General features: G+C 32.3%; 1 protein-coding gene across 1 annotated transcript; it reads right to left on the bottom strand.

The window, feature by feature from the left end:
• Positions 1 to 7,900: 7,900 nt before the first annotated feature.
• On the bottom strand, positions 7,901 to 16,894 carry LOC113850625 (probable polygalacturonase At3g15720). The gene is made up of 6 exons (XM_027481205.1): positions 16,592 to 16,894; positions 9,737 to 9,944; positions 9,306 to 9,387; positions 8,935 to 9,043; positions 8,237 to 8,341; positions 7,901 to 8,128 (listed from the first exon to the last, which is right to left on the bottom strand). Exons 1-6 carry the CDS (start codon positions 16,892 to 16,894, stop codon positions 7,901 to 7,903), a joined length of 1,035 nt encoding a protein of 344 aa, XP_027337006.1.
• Between the last annotated feature and the right edge of the window lie 648 nt (positions 16,895 to 17,542).

The raw sequence follows: 17,542 nt of genomic DNA, 5'->3' as shown, positions 1-17,542 counted from the left end.
TATATATATTATCACAATGACACTAAAGTTGGAGATATTAAATGAATGGAATTAGCATATGGGTGGAATATAATGAAATAGTGCCACTTTGAGGTTCCCTATAAAATGAGGCATGGAATGGAGCTACTACGAAGAAGTTCCATGGATTACAAAAGAAAAATTTGCGCTCATAATTGTTCATGGGTTGAGAATGGAAATTGAACTCTAAGATAAAATTTTTCGTTGTTCCTCAATACCTTATTGGTAGAGCGGTTGACTATTAATTGATGGTCATAGGTTTGAATCCTACTTAGGTAGAGATGACAATGGATAAAGTATCTGATGGGCACCCACAAAATTTACCCATAATGGGTAGGGTATTTACTCGTTTCATGGGTACGAGTATGGGAATGGGTAAACACCCGTAAATTTTAATGGGAATGAGTGCGAATATGGGTATATAAGTACCCATCTTGCCTCATACCCGCATATATATATATATATATATATATATATATACGCTTGAACTTTATTCTACAATTATATATTAAATTTTTATATTATTATACTACTTATGTGAAGTTATATAAGATTAATATAAAAATATATTTAATAATAAAGTAAACCAAAAAATTTGGTTTATATTTTTAATAAAAAAAAATTATTTACTATTTTATATCATTTAATTAGGCTAATACAATTTAATTATTACACAATTAATATAATATTGACTTTTTTAAAAAAATATTATTTATATATGACACACATATAAACTATTTTTTACACAAATATTTTTGTTAATAAAATTATATTAATATTTAAATCATAAAGTGAATGATAAATAATAAATATATTATAAATATTTTATAAATTTTACAATCACCTACTATTACCGTAAGCTTATTATTTGTTGATAATATTTAAATTAGCTTAATTATGTTTTTAGTCCCCATAAATATAGGCGTTTTTGTGATTAGTCCCTACAAATATTTTTGTTAGGAAGTGGTCCTTCTAAAGTAGGAAATTAGGAAATGGTCCCTACCGTTAACCCCCTTCTGTTAAGTGCTGAGCTGGCTCTCCGCCAACTCAGCACTCCACATGACGCCACGTAGAAGCCTAGTCACAGCCTACGTGGCTTGCCATGTTATTTAAATTTTTTATTTTTTATTAATTAATTAAACCCTTCTTCTTCCTCAATCAACTCCTCTCCCTCTTCACTTTCCGTAACCACTCCACCCTAATCCTAAACCTTCTTCCTCCCCACACCCCATCACTCGCAAATTTCAATTTTGTCAATAATTACCCATCAAAACTTTGAAGCTTGTGAGACAACAAATTCTCAAGTGTGAAATTAGAGATTAAAAGTTCTTACCTTTGTGCATAACCTCATCTAGACATAGGCTTCTGCAACAATGTAGTCAAGTAAACTTCCCCATTCTTGACACCACCAGCATCGATTTTATTCCCCGTCGTCCACTTCACTTTCTTGTACCCCAATTTCCCAATCAAAGGTGCATACACTTTCTTAAGATCCAAACCTTTGCTGAAAAAGTGGTCTAACCACAAGTACTCACCTCCCTTCAACACCCTATTTGAAGGCCAAGTGGAAGATGGATATCTATCTACATGTCCATTTCACTATACAAGCAAGTGCATATCATGAGGGGGCCTCCCCACTACCCACTCCATCACCCCATCCCTCTCCTCTTCCTCTTTACTACCCACTTTATCTAACCCCTTCCTCTTACCGGTGTTGGAATTGATGTGCAGCTTGATGTCTTTTTTTTGACGTTGTTCGATCTTGTTGGCAAAAATGTGTTAGAAGTATTGGCGAAAAATCCTTCGCTTGTCTTTCTTCTTGACAACGAGGTTTTCTCGATGCAGCGAGAACATGTCGCTATAGCGAGAGTGTCGCGTTTCAGATTGTATTTAAGGGTTCTTAGAGAGCTGCGCGAGGGTTATTTCAAAACCCTCGATCCCTCTCTCCTCCCTTTGCATTTTTTCGGTCGATTCCCGCCCCAAATCACTAGAAAACCTTGACCTCTTGCATGATTCTAGGTCGAGGGGAGTGATTAAAGCCATTTTAGGTAAGTTCTATGGTCTCCTTTTGGGATTTCTTGATGCGTTTGTAGGGAAGTTCTTGTGGATTCTAGGCTTGAATAACCGAGAGTACCTTGTATAATATCGGATTGAGGTAAGGGGAGCTTGCCCTAGGTTGTTTTGATGATTTATGAGTGATGAGAGGTGCTAGGAGAGAGTTAGAGCTGCATTTTTGGAATGAAATTGTTATGTTGATGTGATTGATTGTTGCTGAACTCTAGGAGAAGTAATTTGATAGCCGAATGATAGAGTATGGTGGTTGTATGCTGTGAAAACCCTAGGAAAGATGACCCAATGTTACCGAATATACCGTGTAGTTGAAATTGCTGGGCTGTTTGCTGAGATAACAATACTGTATTTGCTGAAAATTACTGAATTAGCTGAATTGTTACATAAATACTATTGCTAAAATGTCGAATGAGCTGAGCTGTTGTTAAATTCTATTCATGTAATTGATGAAATTATTAATATGTTGATTTCTGCATCATACTAGAGCTGAATAGGGCTGTCATAATAGGCGCTGTGTCACATGCTAGGTGGGTAGTCATGTGACTTTAGAAAGCTGAGTTGTACTATCTGGATCCAGATACCGGAACGGGTCGCTCCCGGACCGGCACAGTTCCTCTAGACCTGCTGAGTGTATTGTTAAAGGCCAGATGGATACTGTTTCTCATTGCTGCATGAGCATGAGCTGGGCTGGGATGCATTTGCTGTTTCTTGTGGATTTACTGAGATTATTCTACTTTGATATGTTGTTTCTTTTTGTAAGCTCACCCTTGTAATTGTTGTTGTTGTGATGTTGTGTTGCGATGATCGTATCTTGGTACGTGAGCAGATCAGGCAGGTGAGGCTTCGGCTTCCCAAGCTGACCAGAGTAGCTGATGGAGAAGTGGAGGATTAGGCATTAGGCTACGTTAGGACTTTCTCATGTATTAGTCTTTTGCTGTAATTATTATTTGTAATGACAAACTAAGTCATATTTTGTAATACTTACATTGCTTAAGGATTATTTTCAATTAATACATGTTAATTTCTTTTGACGATTATCCATGAATACCTAATTAAGGGTGATTACTGTGTATTGCTGAGATTTAGTGGGTTATGTTTATGACATTGTCCTTGGGGTTGTGACAATAATAATAAAAAAATTCAATGCATAATTATATAATAAAGTTCAAGCATATATATATATATATATATATATATGCGGGTTCGGGGCAGGGTGGGTACTTAGATAACCATGCCCACACCCATCCCTATTAAAATTTGCGAGTTTTTACCCACACCCATACTCGTACCCATATAGTGGGTAAATACTTTATCCATTGTGAGTAAATTTTGCGGGTGCCCATTGGGTACTTTACCCGTTGCCATCCTTATTGCCACATGGTGTCACACATGCAAGGGCTTCTCTACTTCGACATGTGGCTGATACGTGGCGTCACGCATGCAAGGGCTTATTCCTTCTTCAACACATGGCATCATGCATACAAAGGCTTTTCCTTCTTTGACACGTGGCTGCCACATGTCGTCACGCATACAAGGGTTTTTCCTTCTTTGACACGTGGCTGCCACATGTCATCACGCATGTAAGGGTTTGCCACCTATCGCCACCTATCTTATGGTTTTGCCACCTATCTCATGTATACATGATATTTTGAGGGCAGTCTGGTTATTTCGTTATTCACTACAAAAAAACTTGTTGAAGCAAAATCTATCTTGCTGAGGTTTTGAAACCAGAGACTTCCAACTTCTGACTAAGGACTAACCCTTCTACTACTTCACTGTCTCTGCTAGTGCATATAGCATTTGGAACTCAATATAATTACGTGATTTCTAAATAATCCAAAACATTGAGATCCATTTCTATCAAACACATACTGACGAATCACAAAATAAAATAAATACTTTTATATCAAAACTTCTTTAACCAAAGTCATAAAATTTCGTAAAACACATTGAATTGTCTTTGAGAAAAAAAGAGAAATCGCATTACACACGTGAACATGGAAGAGAGCAAAAATGAGGATGTTACAAATTTTGTGTAAAAAAATATCACTTTTTTCTATTTTTGCTTAAATGAAAATGAAATTAGATGTCCAGTTTTCATTACAATGGGAGAGGATTTGAATCCTCCCTATACATAGCTAATTTCAAAGGAACCCAAAAATTTGACTCATCCTAGTTTAAATCTAAAGTACATGAGCAATGGTTTTGTCTCACATCAAAGTACTTTGGGAGGAAAGTGATATGTTAAGATTACTGAAGAATTCTTTGCCAACATATATCTGAATGAGAATAGTCCTAATTACATTTCTTACGTATGTGGCAAAGAGATCAAATTCAATCCACAAATCTTCAATGATTAACAATACTGAGTGTACATGGTTGCCAATGTGCTAGGTGATTAGCATTACCTGTCCATGAAAAAGAAAAAGTGTTATCCATGCATTTTTTTTCTTTTGCATTTTTATTTATCTAAAGAATATTATTCTTGACACTTTTTTTAAGTTTTATTAGTTTGTATTATGTAAATTAATAAACATGTTTGTTTGAATTGACGTTGTAGCATAATCGTATGCAACTTCATTAATTCTTAATTGTAGTTTGTGATGATGAATCGTGAAAGACATAGTTTGAATTAGATAACTATGTGTTATGAGTTTTTTTTATTTACATAGTTATATTATTAATTTTTTGTTTAATTATATTTTTGGTCCACATAAATATTAAGCATTTTGAGATGTCTTTGTAAATTTTTTTTTATAGTATTTAGTTCCTAAAATGTTAAAAAATTAAGATTTAGTCTCTGTTGTCAACTTTTCTCTGTTAAATAGAAAGTCATGTAGTGTCACATGACATGTCATATCATTTAATTTTATATTTAATATTTTTAAATAAGTCATTGAACATATTTTACATAATTACAATGAAGTCCCTTTCTCCTTCTCCTTCCATTCCCCCTTCTTTACTACTGACCCACCCTTCCCATGTCCTTTCCGCTTTGTTCCTTTTTTCTTTTCTAAAGTTTCCTTTAGCTAAAACTAAAAATCATCAACATGTTTTCATTTTTCATTGCATTATTTTCATTAATCTCACACATATCTCTCTCACCATACCCATAATTCAACTTTGTCATTAAACTCTCTCTCTCCACCCCATATTGAGATCATTCATTTTTAAACTTTGTACACGTTTCAAATCAATCTTCCATCACTCAACATAGAGCCTTCACACAACTCCTTAAAATTTGAAACACAAACACAATTTTCATAACAAAAAAGTGGGACACAAGTTAGAAGTGCAGATGCAGAGTGGGGGTAATAGAAGGGGAAGGAGAGGAGTTGGGGGTGAGGAAAGAGAAAGGGTGGGAGTGGGATAGTGGGGGTGAGGTAAGGGAAGGGGTGTGAGTGGGATAGTGGGGAAAAAGTTGAGGTGGAGGGAAGGGGAGGAGGTGAGGGTAGTGCAGGTAAAAGGAATTGAAAAGGGTGAGTGAGGGGGTAGCAGGAATGAGAAGGGGTGGTGCAAGTGAGAGAAATAGAAAAGGGTAATAAAAGGGGTGGTGTAGGTGGGAAGAATGGAAAGGAGTAATAAGGAGGGTAGAGTGTGGGGAAGGAGTGGGGGCGAGGGTGTAAGAAAGAGAAAGGAGAACAGGTGGAATTAGAGGAAAGGGAAAGGGGTGAAACTAAAGGTTTGGGTGGGGGGAGGTGGGGCTATCACTGAGCGAGTTAGGAGTTGATGGTGGTGAGGTTGATAAGGGGTTAAGAAAGAAAGAAGAATTTTTTTTTTGCAAATATATAAAATATGTTCAAAGATTATTTTGTAAATATTTATTTTAAATAATAAAATATTATATAATAAATGACATGACATGCCACGTGAAGTACTTAACAAAGATAAGTTGATAGCGGAAACTAAATCCTAACTTCTTAATATTTTAAGGACTAAATCATAACATAAAATTTTATAAAAACTTATTACAAAATACCCAATATTTATAGGGAACAAAAACCTAATTAAACCTTAATTTTTTATTTTAAATTACAAATTAGGATGTTCACTTTTGAATTTTCTTAATCTTTAATTAAAATTTTAATTCACAATCATGTACCAATATAACTAAGGCACTGTTTTTATGTAAATCGTTACTATAAATACTTCCTTCGTGATTAGCTCAACTTACATGGATTCATTGGTTGATGTATCACAATTTGATTGGTGTAACAGAAAGGTGCCAATCTATTTTTAAAATAATTTAAAATATTTTCCTTAATTTTTATTTAAAATCCTATTATTACAATACGATCACAATAATAATATTGGTTGAAGATGTTTTTTTGCTTCATATTTATGACTTTATAGTATAGGTGGATATACGGATCCTGATTTCCTCCAGTTTTGGTGAGAATTGGACATCTAGTTCTATTTTTGCTTAAGTGAAAATAGACTCGCTTAAGCAAAGATACAGAAAATGAAAAAAAATATTTTACAAAACATTAGCCTAAGCGAATTTTTGCAGATTTGCTTTAGCGAATTATTTTGACTTAAGCGAATTTTGTGCATTAGAGGAGATGAAGGCTAGGTGTAAGGGAAAGAGAGGACTAAGGATGAATGAAGATAAGGGGAGCAGATGGTATATGAATGATGGCAGAGGGAGAGGAGGTTGGAGAGTTGGATATGGAGGAAAGAGGGAGATATAGGTATGGGATAGGGTGAGAGTGAGATGAGGAAGAAAGGAATTGAGCATGGAGTAGAGAGAAGAGGGAGTTAGGAGATGAAGAGAAAAGTTGGGTATGAGAGAAGGAAGAAGGTTGAATACAAAGGCTAAAAAGGGTTGAATATGAAAGTTGAGGAGGAAGTGTTAGGCATGAGAAGAAAAAGAGAATATTGAAAGAGAAAACACAAAATTCGCTTAAGTTAAAATAATTCACTTAAGCTAATTTTGCATATAAAAAATAATTTATTATTTTCTACATTTTCACTTAAGTAAAAATGGAACTTAATATCTAGTTCCTGCCAAAATGAAAGAATCTTGATCCGTGGATATACACACTTCACCAAATTAGTTGCTTTGGACCTCTATAAACACCTCTGTATATGCATTAATATAAAAGTTCATGATTTGCTTGCTTTCCTTTGTATACTTTTTATTTTATATTATAACATTGTATATTTTATTGATTTAGTGAATGTTTTGATGAGATTGATTTTATTAATTATCTTTGATTCGAGAGTGGGGTGGAGAAGTTTTATAGGTAAGGAACTTCACAGTAAATAGGACAACACAATGCAACCTCAAAATCTTAAGATGATGAGTGTATGGTTTTATCTTTTTATAGATCCTAACTTACTCATTTCATTCTATGCGGGACTCAATTCATACTTGATTCCAACATAAAATAAATAAATTTTAGATCTTATTATTAAAAGTTGTTAGCATTTTTTACTTAATTTTTATTTTCCCATTTTATTTTTAATTTTTTTTTCAAACACTAGACTAAATTACAACACATAATTTTATATCCTCTTTTGTATATTAACCTACAAAAAAATATTTTATAAAATCAAACACAATAAATTATTTTACAATAACTTTTCTTCTACATAACAAAAACCCCTTTTCATCTAATTATCGAAATATAAAATTTACTTTATAACCAATTATCATAATAATTAATTATAAATATAATTATTTGACAAAGTATTAATATATTTTTGAGCTAATCTAACAAACTTACAAGGTAAATATATCTTAAAATGTAAAACTGCTACTCCCTAAAAATTATTTACCAATGAAAACACTTAGAAATATTGTGGGAATTCAATTCAACAAGCAAGAGACATTTGGAATAGCAGATATAACGATTCCATGGACATTTTTGCAAGATGCATAGGCATGTTTTCCTTGTTCAGCAGAGACTATATTGATTTGATTCAATATGATATTGAAACAACCTGATTTACTACATTGTAAATCAATAGCTTTGGCATCACTTGAAGTTCCACTAAACCCTCGATAAATCACATCACTCACTTTCACCGCTGCATCCTATTTTCCTCAAATTCAAAACACAGTGGTAGTAATTAAGCAATAAACAAGAAATGAACAAAATTAAAATCATAATATATAATATTAATATAGAATCAAAGTGTATACCATTGAAATATTATGTCCATAGTATTGGTCTATAATTATTGGATTACGAGTATCTATTAGTTTTATTTGCTTAAAAATGATCCTTCTTGCATAACCTGATCCACCCTGCATAAATAATACATGCAAAATATTAACATAGGGTTAGGGAGATAAAGTGAACAAATAATCCTTTTATGTTATCGAAATTCTAATAACACTTCTTTGATAATAAAATTTTAGTTATTGAGTAATAAAATTCACATTAATATAAAAATATCATTTATTAGTAATTTAATGTTAGATTAGCTATTATTAATATTTTTTAATAAAAATAAAAATATTAATATAAACGTTATGAGTTTATAATAACGATATGATATGTTATACCAATAAATACTTTTATTAGTAGAACTATTAATGTATATAATCAAATGTCACTATAATATTTTTTATTAGTATAAATTTTTAAATTTAAATTAATAATTTATTATTGTTAACAAAGACTACATTAAAAAAATTCAACACTTGATAATTTTTTAATAAATAACAATTATTTAAAAAATATATAAATCATTAAATAATATAGTCTCACTTCTTTTTTTAATAAATTTTATTTATTATTTAATTAAACTTACATAAATTTCACTCCTAAGCGAAAAGTATGTTAAAAAATAGCATATTACTCTATCCCTCAAACTATTCTTCCCTTATTTACTCACTGGCCATGTCTTGATTCTTGCTCCATTTGTGGTCCTTGTGAAGCTGCAATTTCGTACATGAACTTCTTCAACTGTCTCATGACCTTGATTTCTACCAAGGCTGCCAATAATGATTGATTCATACAAATTTGATGAGAAGTGTCAAAATTAGGAATCACAAAATTATATTAACAAAAATATCAATATCAAAACAGTTTCATGTCAAGACTCATTTATGTGATAATTCCATGGCACACTCAACTTTTTTTTTTCACATATATATGATATAAATTGAGGATACCACTTCAATATATTTAATTAAAATACTTTGTTAGGTCTATTTTATAAAAATGAACGCAATAGAAACTATGATAAAATTTGTATATATAGACCTTATTCCATGGCCTGGTCCACAAGCAACCCCAACAATAGATATGTAAGAGGAGCCACCGTTGATGGCAATACAATCATCACCTATTTCCAAATGCAGGGTTTAATTATATACATATATGCACTTGTACTGATAATAGATAAATATATTTTTAAAATAAATCTGATAATAAATAAGATGTAATTTTTTATAAATAATTTAAATTATCAATAATGATTTCTCATAAAAAAAAGTCAAAAAATTAATATTCAGAGTTATCAGTTAGTTAAAAAAACATAATAAAAATTGATTTTAAAAAATTATAAATAATATTTTTAAGAAGTAATTTTTAATTTAATTTTTTAATCAATGCTCTAAAAGTGCTAAGTAGTATTAAGCTGATTTAAAAATATTAGGTTGAAATTTGATACATAAGATGAAAGCTTGGTATACCAGTTCCTATAGTAGAATCTTGTATCAAGATATTTTTGGAAGCGGAAATGTCGAATCCATCAGTGTTGGGACTCTCTTGAGGAGCATGAATATTGATTTGAGAGAATTTTGCACCCTCGCAACCATTCACAGATATGTGAGATCCAGGGCCGTTGATATTCCTTAGATATTTTACTGTAAGACCATTACAACCATGGAAACGCAAGGCCTGCATCACATCCACATGAAAAATCTAGTAAAAAATCATAATTCATTGGCTGAATCTTCAGGTAATTGTTCTAATAATTTTGTTTTTAAAATATTTTTTATGTTAAAATGTAAACTAATTAATTGTGGGAGAACAAAGTTTGGAATTATTATACCGTGGGTCGTTTGCAACTTTTGTAGTGCCACCAAGAAGAACCATAGCCATCGATTATTCCTCCTTTGGCATCAATTATTAAACCCTTTATGTATTGGATCACAATCCATCTTGAGTTACCACTAACCCATGCATCCTTAGAATTTTATATATATATATATGTATGTATGATTGATTGGATTGGACTGGTTGGGCTGAAAGTAGGCTAAGTGCTTGGTGTAGGGAGCTCTTGCTATAGCGAGAGTGTCTTCTTGTAGCGACAAAGTAACAATTTGGGGTGCATTTTTGGGTGCAGTCTCACTGTAGCGAGATTCTGCAGAAACCAGGGTGTAATTTTGTCTGAGATTTTCACTGTAGCAACAGGGGGCGTCGTTGTAGGGAGAGATGCCTCGTTGCAGCGAGAGTGTGTCGCTATAGCGAGAGTGTCGCAACCAGAGGGGTTTTCAAAGGGAGTTTAGGGATTGAGATTTCATTTCCCTATTTACCTTCCAAATCTCTTCGATTCTCTCGACCCAAAACCCTATTCTACTGATTAAATTGCCTCCAAAGCCATTCGGGAGCTAGATTGAAGGTTGAATTCGTGTGGAAAACGCTTGGAGGTGAGTTTTAATGGTTAGAATTTTTGTTTTTCATCCCCTTTCTCTGTTTCTCAGTTTCCTTGGGTTCTCATGGAGTTTCTCCATATGTTTAGGATAAAATTCGTGTGGGGGAGCGCTTCTTGGTAGATTTAGCGTGTTGGTCTTCGATTCGAGGTAGGGAGGACTCTTCCCTATCTCAATGTTTTGTGATTCTTGTGTATTTTGTTGATTATTGCAATATGGCTGAGATAGAGGATAGAGATTGTGTGTTTGATAGAATTTGATGTGCAATGTGATGTGTGTTGGAATGGTTAGACCCCGTAGGGGTGATTGTGTGCGATGGAATGCTATTGATTGGGAAATTAATGTTATTCTGAATAAATTAGGGCTATATGCCGTGTATTGTGGATAAAATGTGGGCTATGTGCCGTGTAATATGAATAATATTGTAATGTGTGTGAATGGGGCGTGATTAACACTGGTGTGATATGCTATGACTGGTTCAGCGATACACTGGGAGTGTGAAAAATGAGGATGGTAGAAATACCTTAGGGAAGAGAGAGTGGTGGTGATACCGATTGTGGAACTGGGTGCACCACGGGTCACACACTCTCTTCCTGACTAGACTTCTGACCACTACCTTTATTGAGCGACCCGTGACTGCTCACGTGGTATATGTGAGACGGGGGTAACCGGCGATCATTCATGGTGAAAATCTATGATTTATAGTGCCACTGTGAGCATGACGGGGTGCCGTGAGCACGCGAATGTGTATAAATGTTTGGTGCTATAAGTGTATCGATGATAAATTAAAATGAAACGTGTGAAAATGCCGTTTATGTTTATATTGTGTGAAGTATATGCAAGGTTTGACTTTATGCTTGTTGTGTTTTGAGTAGTGTAGAATAGTCACCCTTACATTCCTTTTTCAGGTAATCAAGACAATCAGTACCAGACTCAGTAAAAGGACAGATGAACTGCTACAGGACTTAGATTTTATTTTGAAAATGTTGTATTGAACTAGTTCTGTAGTAATTATTTGATATTAACTTGTAACACTTCCCTTATTCCAAAATATTTTATGAAACTTTTATTATTACGAATTCGCGAAATTATTATTTATTGAAATTAAGTTTAAGGTGTTAAACCTAAATGCTACAAAAATTTAAGAGAAATTTAAAATCCACTACGCCAAAATGGATATCTGAGAGCGGTTCCGTTTTGAATTAGAGAGCGTTTAGAATTGCTCTAAAATTTTGCGCTATCTGATGTATTATATTTAAGAGAGCGGTTAAACAACCGCTATCTGATGTTAAGATTAGGGAGCGGTTCCAGGCGGAACCGCTCTCCAAAGTATAGGTATAAGATTAGAGAGCGGTTCTAGGCAGAACGCTCTCCAAAGTATAGGTGTAAGATTAGAGAGCGGTTCCGCGTGGAACCGCTCTCCAAAGCATAAATGTAGACCGTGAATTTGAAATTTGAAATTGATTTCTTTTTGAGTTTTCTGTTGCAAAATAAAAATTTATTATTACGTTTAAATCAAAATTTGGAATTGATTTCTTTGTGAGTTTTCTTCATTTTTATCGCAAATCAAAATTGAATCTTGAGTTTATATATTTGGTGTTAACCAAGCAGTCCACATTTGCATGAACCAAACACAAGTAAGCAAGAGAGAACAAATTAATAGGATAATTTTTAACATTAATAGAGAGAAAAAGAAAGAAAGAGAGAATGGATGATTCACCGTTAATAGAGAGAAGAAGCAAGAAGTACCTACAGATGTGGAAAAATTAGTGTAAAGAAGACGAAGAGAGCAGACTAACACAGAATGAAGAGATACCTACAGATGGGAAAAAACTAATTTGTTAGTGAGAGAAGACAAAGAGAGCAGGCTAACAGAGAAGATGAAGAAAACATAAGAGAGCAAAGAAAAAACTTACAGTAAGGGAGACTAGCTTTGTTAGCTAAGAAGAAGAAATGTGTTAAGCGTGTTCATTTATAAATGACTTTAATAACATTAGAGAGCGGTTAATTATTAACCGCTCTCCAAGAATGATATTAGAGAGCGGTTCTTTATTAACCGCTCTCTAAAGTTTTTCTTTCTCAATATCAAATTCATCATCTAGTTGGGAAAAAATAACTTGATGAATTTGTTGTTGTTCTTTAATTTCTGTAATCTCTTTCTTGAGATTGTTAATCTCAATCTGGAGATCCTGAATAGTGGTTAGTTTGATATTAGAATTCTTTTCTAGTCTTTTGAAAATATTTGTTATATCAAACTTATTTGTAGTAAAATATTCTTTGGGTTTAGGCAGTAGCAGGACTACTAAATGAAATGGAAAAAAAATAATATGAAGAAAGAAATAAAATAATTTAATGCATAGAAACTAGAACGATGGTAGAACCAGCACAGATCTAGTGGAGGGAGAAGAGAAGAAAGCTGAACGACGGTAGTCCGAACAGAACCAACTAAGAGGGAGAAGAGAGAAAGATAATCTTAAAACAACAAAATTTTATTGAAAGATCTGAAGAGATAGGCTTACAATGAATATCACTCAGAGCTTCTCTCTCTAGAACTTCTCTCTATGTTGCTGAATGAAAGGGTACCTCACAACATGGTCGATGCCTCCTTATAAAGAAAATATTAAGATACTGTTTGTATAGTTCCGGTATGTAACTGGAACTGTTTCTACAGAATAGGTCATAATTCTTGTATGTCTATTCCAAAACAATCATCTTCATTTTGATAAAAATCGTCATCTTTGTTAGGATTAGACTCTTGTTTGGTAGAAGATTCAGCCTCATCTTGATTCAGAAGAAGAAGAACTTCTTTTAAGTTTTTCTTCATTTTATCTTTAGAATCACATCCTGATAGGAAGGCGGCAATCTTTGCTTTCTGTTTCAAAAATTGAAAAGTTGCTGGATCAGCAAGCTTCAAGAGTTTTGGATTGTTTCCAAAAAATTTATTAACTCCTTGTGGTCCGGCATGTTCTACATTGAATTGGTTCCACCATTTCACAAAAGCATGTCTGTGAATCATGGGAAGAATATCATCTTCTTCTGTCTTGCTATACCTGTACTGCCATGAGAATATCCAGGTGTGAATACCAATTTTTGCCTTCTAGATATTACTTCCAAAATTTAAAAAAAAATTAATAAAATGAAATAAATTTGTTTTACAGCAAAATAGAAATTTTTTTGAAAAAAATGATTTTGCTTCCCGGAACAGCAACCTGCATTACACTGGCTTATACCTCCACATCAAAAATCGTTCTTAAGCACAAGAAAGGCAAAATCAGAACTTTTGGCATTTTGTAAAAAACCCTAAACGTACCAGTATAAAATGAGAAGTAAAAAAATCAGAGGGGGTGGTTTTTTCGAGGATAAAGAGAGGGAGACAACAGCTAGTTTGAGGAGAAGAGTAGAGTATTTTTTAAAGAGGGTGATCTGGGATAAAAAAGGGGACGGAAGATAAGAAGAAAGGTTTTTAAAAGATGAAAAAATGAGAAATAAGTATTTTTAGAGAGGAAGAATATTAAGAAAAGAAAAAAAAAACCAATGCTTTTTGACCATTACAAATGCTTCCGATAGCCTTAGCCACCATATTCGCTGCACCTTACCAAGGTAACCCTTACTTCACATATCTTTTGCTCTCATCAATGTATCTGCGAAATGTATGAACGAAGGAGTTATATGTTAAGAAATACGAAATAACCAAGTAATAAAAATGACTCTCATTTCCTTTTGGCATTTTACTTTACTTTCTTTTTTATCAAGTAATAGTACATTGTTTTATTTTTTTTTAATGTTGTGAAATGAAAGGTAATTTTGTCCCACTGTCATACGCAAGGCTCGATGAATATGAATTGAATCTAGTTTTTGACTTTTGCTGTATTGTTTCATGATTTTTCTTTTTTTTTTTATTTTTTTATTCTTTTATTAGATATAGTTGTTGGATAGTACTGATTGCTACACTCGTAGCATTTTGCTTCTGGATTGTGATTTGATCTAAGTTACTTTATCCACGGTTGATAGATTTGTGGATCTTTTTATTAATTTTTTTTTCTATTTTTAAGTTTTCTTTTCATTTTAGGGTATTTTGATTTAATTCAATAAAAATAAAAGAAGTTCACCTCTTATTTTTTAAAAAAATTTTAGCTGTTTTAATTTTATTTATTAATTAAATAATAATAATAATAATAACAATAACAACAATAATAATAATAATAAATGATCAAATTTGGTTTATGTGATCTATAAATTTTCATAATATATTTAGTCTCACTTTTTTATTTAATTTCTTAGTTTGTGTTTTACATTTTTTTTTCGTATAATTTTTGTTATATTAGTTTTTTTTTAATTGTATTGTATAACCTTATATGTTGGTATAATTTAATTTTATATTTACATTTTATTACTATTTTATTAATCAATCAATCAATTTAAATTAAAATTATTTTATTAATATAATAATTTATAATGCTAATGTGTAGCAACTCTACCTTTACGTGTTATAAATTATTAGAATCTATGTGTACCAACGTTACCTTAGGTTCTATATAACATAAATTTATCCAACAAAGTTTTAATTTTTTTTTATTAGATATTTTTTAATCAATTCAAATTTATTTATTCATTTCATTAAATGAAATTAATTTCATATTTTAAAATTTCTTGAATCATATTTCTAATTTTAATAAATTAAATAACAAATCATTTCTTCATTTTTATTATATTATACTTTTTTTTTTAACATCGGTGTGTGATTTACATTGCCTTCGATTGTTCAAAAATTATAAGAGATTAACGTATAGCTTACGCTATCTTTAATTCTCTTTCAACGTTGTTCATAATCAAAATTCAAATTCAAATACTTGATTTACGAATAAAATATTTTTTAACGATTTGCAAGTTGTGTGATCTCCCTTCACTTTCTGTATTGTTGCTCGTAGATTACATGTATAACCGCGTTATCTTGTATTCTAAATATTATAATTTTACAAAATAATTTTAATTTCAAAATAAATTTTCTTTTACTAAACCTAATTTTAATCAACTAATTTCATAATTTTTAGATAGAACTACGTGGCTTTGAGTTCCCCATTGCACCCGGGGATACGTAGGAGCGGGAACCGAACCCGTCAAGTCAAAATAATTTTTAAAATAACCCAAATAATATTTCAATAAATAATATTTCTTCTTCTAAAATAAAATAATTAATGTTTAGGGGTTAAATAAATATTTTTCAAAATTAGAATGAATTTGCACAATTAATTTTAGGTAACCGTTTTTAAACGAACGTTGTAGGGTGCTAATACCTTCCCTACACGTAAATGACTCTCGAACTCATTTTTGGTTTCAAAGATCGTATTATATTTAAGTTTTTCCAAGGTTTTTCTTAAAATAAACTTTGGGGGCGACTCCTCTGATACTTTTTAAAAAATGTTTTTTGCCGTACCGTTGCGACCGCCCGGTTGCGACACCAGGCCATAGCAAATGTAGAGAAATACTTGAGATCTGCACCAATTCTGTTGGGAGCATATCTATTTTTGAATGTTTCAAATCCTTCTTTTACTGGAGATGGAAGGATTGCTTCTAATGGTCCAAAGAAGTCCCACCATTGAAGGAACTAGTTAGGGAAATTGTAATTTTGATTTTTCTTGAAATAAATCAACCAAGAGTGTCGATTGAGTTTATTTTGGAACCAGAAATTCCTTGTCCAGGCATCAATGTAGTCCCAGTAATTATATCCTACCAGATCAAAAGATTGGGAGAATTTTTTGAATGCGTTTGGATCTTTTCCAAAATTTTCCAAAATTTTCCAAAATTCTTTGGTGACAGGATTTTTAAAATTTGTATTGTTGAATAAGTGATTATTGAAGGATCTTTTTGGTCCTTGTAATGTTTAATAGAGACAGAATCTGAATCTATTAAAATGAACTCATAAAATTGTCTAGTCTTATTCAAGGCATATGGTCTAAAATGAAAACCAGGAGGGAATGCTTTGGTGATGGCTTTGTATGGATTTTTGTCCCAAAATTCGGGTTCCATTTGGATGACAGAGGAGAATTTTCCTTTTGCCATGTAATGATTGGTATTTGAGGTTTTACCCTTTTGAAGGCTAATAGCTTTCTCTGTTTTATCAGGAAGACTTATTGTCTTTTGCGATTGACTGAAGGACTGGATAATAGTGTTTAGGTTTGCTAAATCAATTTCCATGTCTTCATCAGAGGCAATGTCTGCCTAAGATTTCTTTGGTAGGCTGTTTAGGCTTCCTTTTTATATGGCTAGAAGTGTATTAACAGGGAAAGCATAGTCTGGTTTGGTTTGTTTAACACTTTTCGTTTGTGATTGGGAAGAATCAGCCTTGTTGGATGAGTCTTTTTTAGAAATCACAGATTGCTGAGTAGATGACTCTACAATCTGGATAGCTTTCTGGGTGGATGACCCAGTCAGAGTGGATGACTCCGAAGAATTGGAACAAAAGTTTGTGGTGACAGACTTTGATTTTGTTTTGTTAAGAGTCAGGGCGAGCCTAACTATTCCTCCTTTAGACGAACCTCCCTTAGAAGGGGTCGTTTCCTTTCTAAGCATTCTACTTATCCTGTAAATATTCATGGGTAAGGTAGTCAGGAAGGGAATTGGAGGTGCCTTTGAGATATTTTATATCAAAATCAAAAACACTTAAAATTGCTTGCTATCTTGCAAAAATTTGTTTTGAGGCAAGATTTTTAACATCCTTTTGTAAAATTTCTTTAGCAGACTTGCAGTCTACTCTAATAAAAAAATTTTGGTTTAATAAATCAGATTGAAATTTTGATATGTATAAAACAATTGCTAAAACTTCTTTTTTAACAGTTGAGTAAT

This window comes from Abrus precatorius, unplaced genomic scaffold, assembly GCF_003935025.1.
Source record: "Abrus precatorius isolate BTA unplaced genomic scaffold, Abrus_2018 Scaffold9, whole genome shotgun sequence".
Classification (NCBI taxonomy): Eukaryota; Viridiplantae; Streptophyta; class Magnoliopsida; order Fabales; family Fabaceae; genus Abrus; species Abrus precatorius.
Note: the sequence above shows the minus strand (reverse complement) of the source record. Positions and strands in the feature narration are given on the sequence as shown.

Excerpts from the sequence above, each read along its gene's own strand:
- LOC113850625 (XM_027481205.1), bottom strand. The coding sequence starts at position 16,894 with ATGGAAATTGATTTAGCAAACCTAAACACTATTATCCAGTCCTTCAGT. Across the intron at positions 9,044-9,305 it reads GGACCAGGCCATGGAATAAG|TATTGGCAGCCTTGGTAGAA; the intron begins GTCTATATATAC and ends TGAATCAATCAT. Across the intron at positions 8,129-8,236 it reads ATGGACATAATATTTCAATG|GATGCAGCGGTGAAAGTGAG; the intron begins GTATACACTTTG and ends TGAGGAAAATAG.